The 14,956-nt window shown below is 44.5% G+C and overlaps 1 protein-coding gene across 1 annotated transcript in view; it reads right to left on the bottom strand.

Annotated features, from left to right (window-relative positions):
• Positions 1-2,396: 2,396 nt before the first annotated feature.
• The window catches only part of LOC110002871 (amyloid beta precursor protein binding family B member 2-like), a 44,974-nt gene continuing 32,414 nt past the window's right edge, over positions 2,397-14,956 (bottom strand). The window contains 7 exon segments of the mRNA XM_065959281.1: positions 2,397-2,742; positions 3,420-3,566; positions 6,410-6,470; positions 7,618-7,703; positions 11,209-11,280; positions 13,290-13,421; positions 13,829-14,073. Coding sequence (XP_065815353.1) covers positions 2,590-2,742; positions 3,420-3,566; positions 6,410-6,470; positions 7,618-7,703; positions 11,209-11,280; positions 13,290-13,421; positions 13,829-14,073 — 896 coding nt within the window. The 3' untranslated portion in view covers positions 2,397-2,589.

Genomic DNA, 14,956 nt, shown 5'->3' with positions numbered 1-14,956 from the left:
GCGCGCGCGTGTGTGTAAAAGGTTGCAAACTCCATCTTGAGGTAAAACATAAAAACAAAAACTCGGTAAGGAGGGAACGATAATTCTCGATACATTTTAAAATCAAGAGACAGAAATCCTCTTTTCTGTGAATTTGAGGAGATTTCCTTCGTTCATTCACAAATACACTTCAGCCTCTGAAGGTTGTATCCTGATCTAAATGTAGCTTACAGCAGCCTGAGAATCTGAGTATGTCAAGAAGGTAAATAAAAGAGGGATGAGAAGAAGGACAGAGATGGATGGATTTAAAACGTTTAATTGGCTCCCAGTTGTTTTGTGTTCCCTATAAGAAATTTAAAAAAAAACGTGCTTCAAAAAAAAAAAAAAAGAAGAAGAAACAGGGGAGAAGAAGTCAGAGGAGCAAGAAAGACAAGTGAAAGAACGAGAGAGGAAATTGGAAGTGAACGTACAGGAGGAAGATAAAAGAGTACAGACGACAGCAGAATACAGCAGCAGATCGAGGAGAGGAGATAAAAGTCAGAAGAAAAAAAAGAGAGAGAGAGGGAGGGAGGTAGAGAGGACACCAAAAAAAAAAGGTAAAAGGAGTGATATCTCACTTCCAATATCATCTTATCATCATGCAGACGCCCCTGAAAATGTCAAGGTTGCTGTAACCCCCCCCCCCCCCCCCCCCCCCCCCCCCCCACGAGGCGATAATGACTTTCACTGCACACGAGGAGAGAGAGAGGGGTGTACCGTACTTATACTGACATTACCGTTTCTGTCAATCATGAGGTGTGTGTGTGTGTGTGTGTGTGTGTGTGAGAGAGGGGTAATCCTTACCTGTGCATGTTCAGATCAAACAGTAAAACAACCTAACACTGAAAACCTAATTTCTGCAGATGTTCCAGGTGATATTGTTTTCCCACATCCGACATATAAAATGCAGCAGGTAAGATTTTAAACAGAATGGAAGAAACATGATGATGACACTTATATTTTAGTGTAGAGCCGCTTCACATCTCACTGTTTTGGAGATTCAGACAAACATAACTCCTCCACCAACTTCTCCTCTTGTATTTTCACCTCAAACAATCTCCTCGATTGTTTTTACTCTTCTCAGTTACATGCCCACACCGGCAGTAAAATTCAACCTCCCCCTCCTCCTCCTCCCAAAAAAACAAAAAAACAAAACACTCCTGCTCAGCATCATCACCGTCAAGAGACCGAGGCCTGATTGTACAAAAACAGGAACAAGTCCTCTCCTTACAATCAGGAAAACAAAGGTACTCACAGTGGTTTCAGAAGGTTATCTCGTTGTGTGGTGGCATCACATCACATCACACCGTCTATTTCCTGGTGATACTGCAGACGCGACACACTCACACTCCTCACCCTGTCTGCTCCACAACTACTGAGCACTAACCATACCACCTACCTCCCCCCTCTCTGGCAGCCTCTTCGCCTTACTCTCCCTCTCTTCTGCCAAAACCCCACTTTCCTCCTCCTCCTCCTCCTCAGCCAACCCCTCACCATCTCCTCCTCCTCCTCCTCCTCCTCCTCCTCCTCCTCTCTTTGCTGCAGCTGAGGTATTCCCACTGCTCCTCCTCTGCTCTTATTTGTAGATGTAGATACAGAAATGAAGGTTAAGAACTCAGAAAACACACAGGCTGTATACCTCTATGTGATAGGACACACTGTACCTGACTCTGCTGCATGTGTGTGTTTTTGTGTAGGTGTGTGCATGAGGGAGGAGGAGGAGGGGAGGGGGCTACCGTCCTGTAAACGCTGAGAGCTTTCAGCCCCCCCCCCCCCCCCCCCCCCCCCCCCCCCCCAGTGTGCACTCATATCCATGCATGTGAGCGTGTGTTAAGCACATGCTAAGGCAAACGATGGAGCAGGTAACGACCTCACCCAGCGCTGCCTGATAACCTACATTCAGTTTCTCCTTGTTGCATGCAGCAGCAGCAGTGCAGGGTGCCCCCCTAGTGGTCACCCAGCGCTACTACGATTCATTTTACCCTCCATACATGCAGCAAGTCTTCCTTCACTTGTATCTACACATGGAGCATATTAGACGTCAAATTGAGGAGAAGCTCTGCACCGAGTGTGTCAATTTTGTCTTTTGGGACGCCCCCCGCCGTGCTGAGCTCAGCGAGTTGAAAGCAGGAAGACGGATGGTCAGGTGGAGAGAGAGAGAGAGAGAGAGAGAGAGAGAGAGAGAGAGAGAGAGAGAATAAAAAAGGCCGGTCTCCCTCTCATGCTCTCCTTTGTACAGATGAATTAATCTTTCATTAGCAATCCTTCATCATCAATCATTAACTCCTCTCCTCTGCCCGTCACCACGACAACCCGTCTGCTGCCCTCAATTGATACCCTGACCTTCCCCCCCGCCCCCCCCCCGCCCGAGTGTGCGCGCCATGCATCATCCACACTGGCGACTAATTGATCAATTAAAACTTTTTAATAAGTGGAATTCACAGAAATGTTAACGCTGTTCTGAGCGGGATTTCCATCTTGAGAAATCACAACTCGACATCTGACACACTCGTGATTTATTACAAATCAAACAGCTGGTTTCGTTTTGTTTTTTTTGTTTTTTTAAAGGGATTAAAAAAAAGTTGCAGTGACTGACCTGCCGTTGTCCCGGCCGACGCCCCACACTCGGATGCTTGCGATTGGCTGGGAGTGAAGCACGCTGCGGTCCATGGGGTCGACCAGGTTCAACATGTTGTTCTCCAGCAGCAGGTACATGTCCTTCCCCTGAGCGCGCACACACACACACACACACACACACACACACACAGACACACACACACACACACACACACACACACACACAAAATTCTTTAGATGTCATTTCTAAAAACATGCAATCCTCATTTCCTGCAGCTCGAGACGTTGAGAGAAGAAGTCGTCTTTTTTCCAAAGGTCAGGCGCTTTTTTTTTTTCTTTTCTTGCTGATAAAGTGTGTGTTGATTTTCTTTTTTTTTTTTCCACTGTGTGTGCGTGTCTCTAAATAAATGATCAACCCTTTATAAGAGGGGGCTGGAAGATAAAAGGCAAATTGAAAAAGGGATGAAGCTCTCTCTCTCTGTTTCCTTCTAGTCTGTCGCTCCACATTAAACACAACCAGAGCAAAGAGAGCACCGACTTCATAACATTGCTCCACTTTCTTCTCCTCCTCTTCCTCTCTCTCCCTCCATCTTTTGTTTTTGACATGCATTAAAGAAGACGTTTGCCCTGGCTAACTTCTGTTCCACTTCCCTCTGTTCCGCCTTAACCTTTTGATTTCACATTTTTTAATGACTTGCCTTCACTTTTTTCTGCAAGCACGCCCTCCTCTCAAGATCTTTCATGTGCAAAGTATTCAAAGCTTGTCAACCTTATTTTACACCCAAAACACACACACACACACACAAAGCGTCCGTCTTATTCACCTCGCCCCAGATGCCCACGGTGTCCCGGATGTCGTTCTTGCAGTAGGACAGCTGTCGGATGCAGTTGTTGACGGCGACGCTGCTCTTTCCAGGAGCCAGGTCCTCCTCGGCCATCTCCACCCATCCCAGAGAGCGCACTGCAAAACACTGAAGCACACCACAGGAGCAGGATTCTGTTAGATATACAACATAGGACTTACACACACTGAGACTTTTTGCAGATTCCAGAAGTTTAATGTTTTAAGATTTCAGAAAAAAAAGGCTAAATTGTTTGTTTTGCATGACTTTTAATCCCAAACAGGTCACGGCAGCCGACATGATAGACAGGAAGAGAGCGAGAGAGGAGAAGGAGACATCCATGTGTACTCATCAAGTATTCATGTGATGTCCGTTCAGAGAAAGTACTCTGCAGACCCCCCAGAGAGCCGTGATAAAAGAGGTCAGAGTGGAAGAGAGGTGACAGACGGTGAGCTGGAGGAAACATGTGGAGGAAGTGTTCTTAACGACACTGAATGAAAAATACACAATCAGGGAACGCTCGTCTTGGGTGTGAGCAGGAGTAGGATGTAAGGAAGTCAGAATGTACGACACTTTGAGACCATATATATATCACTTATGAATACAATCTCTGTGATTTGAATCATCAGTTTTATAGAAAAGTAGAAAAGCTTTGGAAAAACTTCAGATCTTAAGTCTGTGCAAACAGAGAAAGACAGAGAGCGAAGTCTAAACTGCACAAATATGTTTGCAGCTTTTCAGTACATATTCCTTCAACAAAGACAGCGTGCAGGAGTTTAGGTTTTGTTTGACTTTCACTAGTATCTTATCGAAGTTTGAATTTATGTTATTGTGATGAATAGATATATAAGAACATTCTTATTTTCTGAGATTTTAAATCAATTCATAACTTCCAAAAAATCAAATGTTTTGGGCTAATCAGTCACTCCCTGCTAAGTGCTGAGGCTACCTCTTTAACTCAGTACAAATAGAGCAACAAGAAATTCAGCCAGTCTCACAGATGACTGGAGGAGATCCTGAAGAATGTATTCATTCATAAATAGACTTTGAATCACGGAACCAGAACCGTTTTGAATCGGAAATTGATTCTCAATCGAATCATGAGACACCCCAAAGATTCCCAGCCCTAATGAAGAACCCCTATCTGGATAAAGTGTTGTTTAAAGGCAGAGTCCAGTATATATAGTATATAGACTTTTACAAAGGTAATGCCTCTCATCATCACTTCTCCATACATGTGTGGTGGTGACTGTGTCTGCAGAGAGCCGGTCCTCTCTGTCTGGATTTTCATGATTTGTTTTGGTTGACTCGGGATGTTTTTGGGCAGCTGGAATGGATGCAATTCAGCTCCTTTCTCTCTCTCTCTCTCTCTCTCTCTCTCTCTCTCTCTCTCTCTCTCTCTCTCTCCCTCTCTTTCTCTCCCTCTCTCTCTCTCTCTCTCTCTCCCTCTCTCTCTCCCTCCCTCCCTCTCTCCCTCCCTCTCTCTCTCTCCCTCTCTCTCTCCATATTTCTCCTCTCTCTCTCTCTCCCTCCCTCCCTCTATCTCCCTCTCTCTCTCCCTCCCTCTCTCTCTCTCCCTCTCTCTCTCTCTCTCTCTCATCTCTACAATAAAGGTGCAAAACCTGTGTGTGTGTGTGTGTGTGTGTGTGTGTGTGTGTGTGTGTGTGTGTGTGTGTGTGTGTGTGTGTGTGTCAGGATGTGCTGCTGGACCAGATGCCCTGACTGGAAGTGTGTGTGTGTGTGTGTGTGTGTGTGTGTGTGTGTGTGTGTGTGTGGTGTGGTGTGTGTGTGTGTGTGTGTGTGTGTGTGTGTGTGTGTGTGTCTGTTATTCATCAGTGTCACGGTTGCTAAGGATTGGGGAACCAGTGCCAGACAACACGCAGAGGGAAACAGAGACTAGACGGCCCAATCAGCAGCACGCCATCGAGCGGATTGTTGGCGTTCAAGTCTGATCTGCGATGACTTCGCTCGTCTCTGCCTCACCCCCCCGTTATGTCTGCCAGACTTTGTGCAGTCAGCAGAAGCTTGAGACAACGTGCTGATCAAAAACACTTTTATCCTAAATGTATGTACGGTATATCTTGTGCTGACATTTTCTGATAAAAGTCTCATCTGCATGTGCAGGGCGTTCGTCTGACTGATGTTTTACTGACCGCTCATTAAAACTGTGAATGTCTCATTTGAATATTAGCTTTGAATGTTTACGAGGCTGGTAATAAATGTCACAATGTGAAACATAAATTAAAAAAAACTGCACTTCTCATGTCACACCACTAGGGGGCAGCATTGTCTAGATATCGTTTCACATGACAGAGAGCAAAGACAGCCACTGTGACCACTGTGAGGAGCAACAGCATAAACAAACAGGCTGTGGACATAAACAAACACACACACACACACACACACACACACACACACACACACACACACACACACACACACACACACACACACACACACACACACACACACACACACACACACACACACACACACACACACACACACACACACACACACACACACGAAGCCACATGTGCTGGGAATGTTGACTCTCTTTGTCTGTGTTTAAATTCACGATCAGATAAATAAATAAGAGTCTGACGTTACTTTAGATTGTGGAGAAAAACCAAATGACACCGAGGCTTTAACGCTCGCCAATCTGACTTAGAGGCTGTGTTTAAAAAAAATAGTTTTCATAAAGGCAACACAAAAGATGTCCTAATGCAAAAGCCTGCTTTGTGTAAAAACACAAAAAGAAATCTAAAATATACTTTAATGACATTTGGAAACTCAGAGGTTCTTTTTAATGGTTTTCTTAACAGAATCAAAGACCACAGCTTACAGAGACCCCCCTGGACACACACACACACACACACACACACACACACACACACACACACACACACACACACACCCTGGACCCTGCAGGCTTTAAGAGCTTAAATCAGATTGAAGAAAAGACTCGTTACCTTTGCTTCCGGGTCGCTGTTGACGCTGCTCGACTCCTCCTCCTCCACTGCTGGACGGTTCCTAAAACAGAAAGGTGAATAAACGTTAAGCAGTATTATCACGTAGACTATTATCTTACTGCTCATACTTTGACCATTATGACTCTTTGTATTTCATTGTTGTTGCTCTGTTTGTCTCCATCCTTCTTCTCCCTCTATCCCACTTTCAAAGCTTTCACACAGAAGCTAACGGGGATCTTAATGCACAGTTTCATCAGACGTTCATCATGAGTCTGGCTCCGCTCGAGGTTTCTTCCTCTTCACTGTAACTTTTTCTAAATGTTGCTCAGTGCTCATGATGGATGCTTGTCGGGTCTTTGTAGGTAATATCACAATGAGTGAGGTCTTCTACCTGCTCTGTCGATAACTTTTGTTATGAATTGGCGCTGCACAAATTAGAGACGGGACAGACCTGATCTTGAATCGGTATCTGGTCCGATATCGACGTAATATCAGATGGTCGGTCACTTTAAACATTCTCAGCTCGCTCAGTCTCTCTTTAAAGACGTTCAGACTGAACTGTAAAGAAGTGTCCACAAACCGTCTCCATGACGACGTTCAGACGAGATGGGACAGCTCCTTCTTTGATGAAAGTAAATTCTTACACTTCAGTTTTAAAGATTTAATTTGAAAAACCTGACGGCTGTAGCTGCTTCCTGTTTGTGTGTGAAGCCAGCACAATGTAATGCTGAGTTTACAACAGCTTTGTGTAGCCTTAGACAAACTAACAACAACAACAACAACAACAACACCATTCATTAGGATAATCTAAATATCAGAACCAGTATCTGTAAATATGTCTCTGATTGGTGCATCAAAACACAATGATTGAGATTGAACCTTTAGCTGCTGCACTGCCTCGGTAGCTGCTGCTGTGTGTGTGTGTGTGTGTGTGTGTGTGTGTGTGTGTGTGCGTGTGTGTGTGTGTGTTTGAAGGCTGCAGGCAGTCATTACACTAATGGAGAACATGGAGGCATTTCCTGTGTACAAGAAGTCACTTCCTGCTTTGACTGACCTCATTTAGCTCCAACACTGATTAAACACAAGATTAAAGAAACCGACTGAAACAACAACAACAAGTGGAGAAGGAGGCACAGCTAAGCAGAGGGAGTGTGTGTGTGTGTGTGTGTGTGTGTGTGTGTGTGTGTGTGTGTGTCTCTATATTTCACCTTAGCTTGAGCGATGCATAGCGAAGCGTAGCCCCCTCAAACTCCTTCAGGCTGGGGTCAGGGTTCACGGTGGCCGCCTGCAGGTCCTGTTGCACAAAGTGACATCATCAGAGAGAGCAGACTTCTTCACTAAAGCCTCTTTCACACATGTAACCTGTGATGTTGTCGGGGTCGGACAGGACTAAACTATCATGAAGAGACAAAGAGGAAGGTTATCTCTGATCCTGTTTGTGCTTTACGACTGCAGAAAAGTGATCCAGATGCATTATGAGGACGACAACAGCATTAACGTGCCGACATTAAACAGCTCTTGCTGATATTAGTTTTCCATGTGAATGCAGAACATATTACTGTTGTTTAAATGACGCCTCGTGTTTTGAAACCATAAGAATACTGTGAATAGCATCGAAAAGCAACAAAGCTTCAAAATATACAGAGCCACATTTTTTTATATCACCGGTCGTGTTTTTAACGTAAAGCTTCCGGAGTGAGCGAGAGCAGCGGTGGTTCATGACTAAATCAAAGGTCTAATAAAAATACTGACTGTTCTTACATTACGTCCTTTTGGCGTCTCAAAGATACAAAGGTTACATTTATGTCTCTCACAAACGGAGAGCACAGGAGGACGCGCTGGTCCTTTGCAGACGTCTTTGAACATTCATATCGTTCAATGCACACTGGATACATTACACACTAAAGGTTCATCACATTTTCTAGGATGTCTTTTATTTATAAATCCACATTTGTAGTCTAGTTTAAAAAAAAAAAGATCTTAGTATTTTTGTCCCTAAATGGTATTTGTTAGGTTTCTGTGGTGTCTTGACTGTGATTGCAGTTGCTGCTGTGACGATGTCATTCCTGCAAAGGGTTAATAAAGCACCCATCTATCACTGATTCTGCGACGGCGTAATATTGGTGTGTGATTTGGCATCGCAGAAGCTCGTCACGGCTGGAGCTCCACATACACACACAGTCACACATGCACACACACACACACACACACACACACACACACACACACACACACACACACACACACCGCTGTGCTCCCCTCGCCTCTGTTACTACCTCTGAAGAAGGTGTAGACAGTCTGCACGAGTTTGCTTACAACTTTTGGTAGTTAAGACGTTACTCTATATCGGGTGTTTTTTACGACTTCTTCTTCTGATGCCATGGAATGGAACCAGCTAGCGTTATCGTTTTGATTTTTATTGGTATCATATGACATTTTTAATTCTGGTATCGTGGCAACCATGACCACAAGGTGCTCTTGTAATTTAAATGTTTAACTGTGTGTGGATCATCATACTTGTCCTAGGAATGTCATGCTTTGTTACAGCTGGAGCCGTGAGAGGGGCCAGAGCCTCGCCACCTTCAACATACATAACATTCACTGGTTACATGACATGTGGGGAGAGAGAGGCTGAGAGAGAGACACAAACCTGGCAGTCACCACACGTAAATATTTTGACCTCTGTGTAGTATATAAACCAGCATGCATCCAGAGTGTGGGTGGATGGACTTTTAGCTGGAAGGAGACATGGCGTCGGTGTGTTATGTGTAATGAGGCATGCTGCATTAAGGAGAGAAAGTTCACATGTAGTACGTACTTGTGCACAAGTGTGTGTGTGTGTGGTGTGTGTGTGTGTGTGTGTGTGTGTGTGTGTGTGTGCAAGCAGAAGGTAAAAGAAGACAACATTTCAGCTGAATATGTGAAGAAAGAAACATCGTGTTCAGTGTGTTTCTGCAGCCAAACAAAAAATAAAAATGTTTTTTAAAAAGCATGACTGAATGCTGTGGTTTGTGTTGAAGCGTCTGCTACACATGCGTTCTCCAGGCAGTGAGTCACCAGCACACGATGCCACACGAGCGCACACACACACTCGACGAGCGGGTGGAGGACAGACTCAAAGAGCGAGACTCGTTGGCGTTTGATGAGTGCGTTATACTTGCCTTCCACACCTCACTATCAATCTTTCCTCCAAATTCACTCCCCACGCTTGTTTCTACGCACAGCATTAAAAACACACACACACACGTACACACGGGGTTGGAGGAGGGGGGAAGAAAGACAGAACAAGGCTGTTAGCTAACTAGCTCAGTCCACACAGGGTGTGTGATGCAATAAGGAGCGACTCAGCAACACGTTACTTCTCAGGTGTTTCTGCTCCTTTTGAACATCCCCGCCCCCCCCCTGCTGAGAATCCACTGATTCTTCATTAGTAGAGTATGCAGAGTGCAGACATGGAGTACAGTCAGTGCTTATGAGGAAAGAAATGATTTGATATTTGTTTGTTTTCTTCACCACAGCATGTGGATCTCAAACGGAGCCAACATTCAGCTTTACTTCTGACGACCATTTCAATCCGTTTGTGCAAAATGATGGAAAGAAAATATAATTAAGAAAAACTGATCTAAAAGAGAAACTGGTTAAGGTCCCGTGTCCACCTAGCATATTTTTTTTATTTTTTTATTAAATGAGTAGAGAGCGTTCTCAGCAGAAAGCGGTCGCCTGAAGGAAAAGCACATCGCCCAGCATTCTGCCCTTTTTGTGCGGTCGCTCCGAGCGCTCAAGTTGAAATCGATGCTGTTGACGTCACCGGCGCTCTTTTCCAAACGTACGATATTCCCCGTATACGTCACAGCCTCCGCGCTCCGGGTCTGATCGGGAAATAAACGATCTCAAATTTAAAAAAAAAACCTGCAGTAAAAAGTGAAGGAGCAGTGTCGATCATACAGCAGCAGTTGTCAACAGACTGTTGTCATGGAGACAGCCAGCGTTTTTTCTGCTCGGAAAAAAACACTAAGTGGACACAGTCAACGAATATATAGAGGTTTTAGTAAGGCCCCGTGTCTAATTGGACCAACTGGAACATTGTTCTTCTGATTCATACTGAGTAAATATTTTCTTTGATTTCACAGTCTTGGACTCTTTTTATGTATCATCCTGATTCTTTTTGTCAGTGAGTTTGCTTATTTCAGAAAGATGATGATGTCACCTCACTCTGGATCGATTAGAACAGCCTCTGGTCTTCCTGCACTCCTGACTTGTCACCTCATGAAATTGTTTTGGGCATTAGGAAACTTTAAAATACGACAAAGGAGACCCTGAACTGTTAAACATCTGAGATTCTGAAATGTTGTCTTTGTGATATTTTCAATCAGATATTTGGTTTCTATGAAAATCATGACATTCTGTTTTTGTTTACATTTAACGCAGTGTTCAATATTTTTATCAGACAGAAATCTTTTTAGACATGAATGTAAACAAACTGCTGGGAGGATGTGAGAGCAGACTGAAGATCTCGTTTTGAGGTTTGATTTGAGATGAGCTGGAGTGAAGAGCCAAACAAACTGTTCAATCACTGACTGACTGCACTGCATGTCATACAGACAGAAAAAGATGTACAGATGCTGACGTCCATTTGTTTCCCATCATGCAACACACACCGACAGAAACAAGATATCAAAAAGTCATGGCTATTTAAGAAGAGAAGAAGAAGAGAAAGAGGAAGAGGAAGAGGAAGAGGAAGAGTGGTGAGGGAGGAAGGACACAGAGAATAAATGAAGACATTTAAGAAAACATTCTACCTTGTCCTCGTCTTCCTGAAGCTGAGAGAGACCCTCATGATCGGGCATCCCCTGTATAGACGTGGAACGAGGCTGAGGAGAGAGAGAGAGAGAGAGGGAGAGAGGGAGAGAGAGAGAGAGAGAGAGAGAGGGAGAGAGAGAGAGAGAGAGAGGGAGAGAGACAGAGAGAGAGAGAGGGAGAGAGAGAGAGAGAGAGAGGGAGAGGGAGAGAGACAGAGAGAGAGAGGGAGAGAGAGAGAGAGAGAGAGAGGGAGAGAGACAAAGGGAGAGAGAGGGAGAGAGAGAGAGAGAGAGAGAGGGAGAGAGAGAGGGAGAGAGAGAGACAGAGGGGGAGAGAGACAGAGGGGGAGAGAGACAGAGGGGGGAGAGAGAGGGAGAGAGAGAGAGAGAGAGAGAGGGAGAGGGGGGAGAGAGAGGGAGAGAGAGGGAGAGAGAGAGAGAGAGATGGAGAGAGAGAGAGAGAGAGAGAGAGAGGGAACATTAAACAGGGATGTGATTTGCAAGAAAACAAAAACACACAAATTAATTTTATCTAAAACATTTCTTTGTTTTTAGCATCGACTTGTTGGTGCTTGTTTTTGACTTGTTGCTCAGAGCCCTCAAATAGATAAAAACAAGTTGCCATATAAAAGTTGGTACTTGCAGGCGAGAGGGGGAATCTGGGAATCTGCAGGACATTTATTTATCACCAAACATTTCTTCTCCTGCATTCAGATCTCTTTTTTTTTTCTTTTAGACCGATTTGCACCTTACTGTAGCAGTTTATCACCACCATCTCATCCTGTGTCCTCTTGTGTGTCTTTTCATTTTCATCCGGCACGTTCACATCTCTACTTTGTGTGTTTCTACATTATTTTGGCCCCTGCTGAACTCGACCCTCTCCATCTACATGAAGGGATTGACTCGTGATTCCTTAACCACAACAAGTGAGCCTGTGTAGGGAGGTTTGTTCTTTTCAACATTTTATTTTTGAGCTTTTGGTGCCTTTATTAGAGAGACAGGACCACGGAGTCAGAAATCAAGGAGAGAGAAAGATTTGAACCCTGGCCGGAGAGACCACGCACACGAACCACTAGGCCACCGACGCCCCAGGGAGGCTTGTTTTAATGATGTAGCTTTAAAAGAAAAAGTCACAACGTTTCAGTCCCTCTGAACCTTTGTCAAGTGTGTTCAACTTTTAGTGATTTTTCAAATAAATTGGTGATACTTAGCAAGAGTAGAGAGCAGGATATTTTATTTTCACAATAGTTTCTCGCTCTACGCACCTACTTTGTGAGACAGTTGGATGTGCAAACTCCTCCTTAAAAAACTTTATTATGATGTATCAAAATGAAGAGAGTGCAGAGAGTGCCCAAAACAAAACACAGATTTCTATTAAACTGACGATCAGTGCAAAGAAGAAGAGACTCATCAGTGGACGTCTCTCTCACTCTGAATACTTTAATCTAGAGAATACAGACGCCACTTTGCAACATGTCTGCGAGGGTCAGAGCGCTCGTCCACTAGTTCATCGATCGTACTTTGATATAAATAAGTGCAAGAACGGACGGGAAATATAGTTAGGCGCTCGTAAATATAAGCTGCCTGGGTGATCTGCCCGGCAAACAGTCATGGATATTAAAGTCTGGTGGGTTCCTGAATTCTCCATAAATCTGTATGAATCACCGTCCTGATGAAAAAACAAAAGGGACACTCCTCTGTGCTTTTCTATCTGTTATGTCACAGACTCACACTCCAGTGTCCTGCAGATAGATGTGCCAGATTCTCAATTTGGCACATCTATCCGTCTCCATCAGTCCATTCTCACCGGATCGATGTTTTATCTACACCGCGCTCCTCTCCATCGAGCCACTCTCCCCTCTCTCTGTTTGCCTCCATCATTCTGCTTGATGGGCCGATTGATTGACTGACAGACTCCGCCTCCTCAATTATTCTGGAGCAATCCTTCCATAACCTCAGTGGGGACAAATACACTTTCCTTTCCTGAGATGCACACACTGAATGTTTTAACCTAAACGTGCAGAATATCGCAAAGAGGAGGATTGAAAACATGAGAAAAACTTTATTTCTGGTTTACTTACAAAGTAGCAGCTGTTGACAAACCCGCATGTGGTGAGGGTGGGCTCGTGAGAGGAGAGCGGCTCCACCGAGCTGTCAGAGGTCGTGCTGCCTGAACGAGTCGACGCCCTGAAGAAGATCTCGGCCTGGCACGACTTCATGCGCGCACACACACACACAACACACCAATAAAAAGGGGATTAATGAATTGGCTACATTCTCTCTCTGCAAAGTGAATCACAAAACAATATTTACAGTCAGTCCATCGTAAAAATAAAAGAGGGAAGCGTACTCTCAAGAGGAGGAACGCTGAACTCACTGACATCGGGATGTTTCCAACATTAAACCAGCGGCCTGCTCGTTTTATCATATCTTTCTAAACGTGGAGAGGACTCATCCATCAGTGCTGAGTCGACAAATAAAAAAACTGATCTTCCATGAAGGCTTGAGAAGTCGAGTATATCAAAAGTGCGTCTTATACATCAGATGTAACGGTGTCTTCGCAGTAAAGGTAAAAAAAAACGTAAAAAGCAGCATCATGAGACCTTGACGTGTGTCTCACCTCATGGTCGGGCGTGGGGGAGGGGCTGAGGGAGCTCAGGGAGTGTTTACGGGGCGTGGAGGCCGTGTGGTCTTCCAGGGTCTGGATCTCCGTCTGTCCAGCGGGCGCCGGGCGGGTGGCGGGCCTCTCCCACTGGGTGGCGCCTGTAGGGATATGCCAGTAGTAGATACCGGCCATGTCTGTGATCTTCTTCCATCCTGGAGGCAGGTCGGGGTCCGTCTGGAACGACTGCTCGCTCCAAATGTCTGACAGAAAGAAGAAAAGCAAATCTGTAACAGGAAAGAGCAAATTCCTTAAAGTGACAGACACCTTATAACGTAGAGTTAGAAGTGTAGAACTTGAATCAATGATTTTCTTTTATATGACTGAGTTCTCGGTCAAATGAAAGTTTACTCAACAGCTGAGTGGGATTAACCCGCATCTGCTGCAGCTGTCACAGAACAGCCGCGTGTTTCCACAGACGACCACTGAGCTCCACTTGTTGTTGCACTCCCACACACACACACACACTCCCACACACACACACACACACACACAAGCTTTAACATTTCACACCGACACTAAAGAAGTGCTTAATGCACACGATAAAAAAACGCACCGATGACATCATTCATCTCAGTTTGAGAACAGTTCATCAGATGAGTCCACCCAAAAAAGAATTTAAATATTTATCGTTTCTGATTTCAACACAAATGATGACTCATGCTGTTTTTTTTTTTCTTCCACCCCTCCTCCTAATCCTATCAGCTCCCTCTCCGTGCTCTCGTGCTCTTTTGTTTCCATGGCGTGTATGAGCCATGATGCATTCTTTCATTCACTGTTTCATCCATCAGAAGGAGATGAATACTAATAATCAGATTCCACTAATCACACACATCGTCCATGACTCAGCTCCTTTGTTTTGTCCTCGCTTCACTCACTTAGGTAAATAAAAATGTTAACGCACTCGTCAATGTCACTTCTCCCTCACCCACAAATTAAAATTAAAAAAGGGGCGGGGCTTCTGATGTCATCTTTGTCAACAGCTTTGGAGATGGAGACTCGAGATAAACTGCATAGCAGGAACCTGTATTTTTAAGATGTATTTTTAGGCTTTTTGCCTTTATTTGATGGGACAGGGGACAGCTC

This window comes from Labrus bergylta, chromosome 1 (assembly GCF_963930695.1).
Source record: "Labrus bergylta chromosome 1, fLabBer1.1, whole genome shotgun sequence".
NCBI classification, from domain to species: domain Eukaryota; kingdom Metazoa; phylum Chordata; class Actinopteri; order Labriformes; family Labridae; genus Labrus; species Labrus bergylta.
This window is presented reverse-complemented; position numbering and strand designations above follow the sequence as displayed.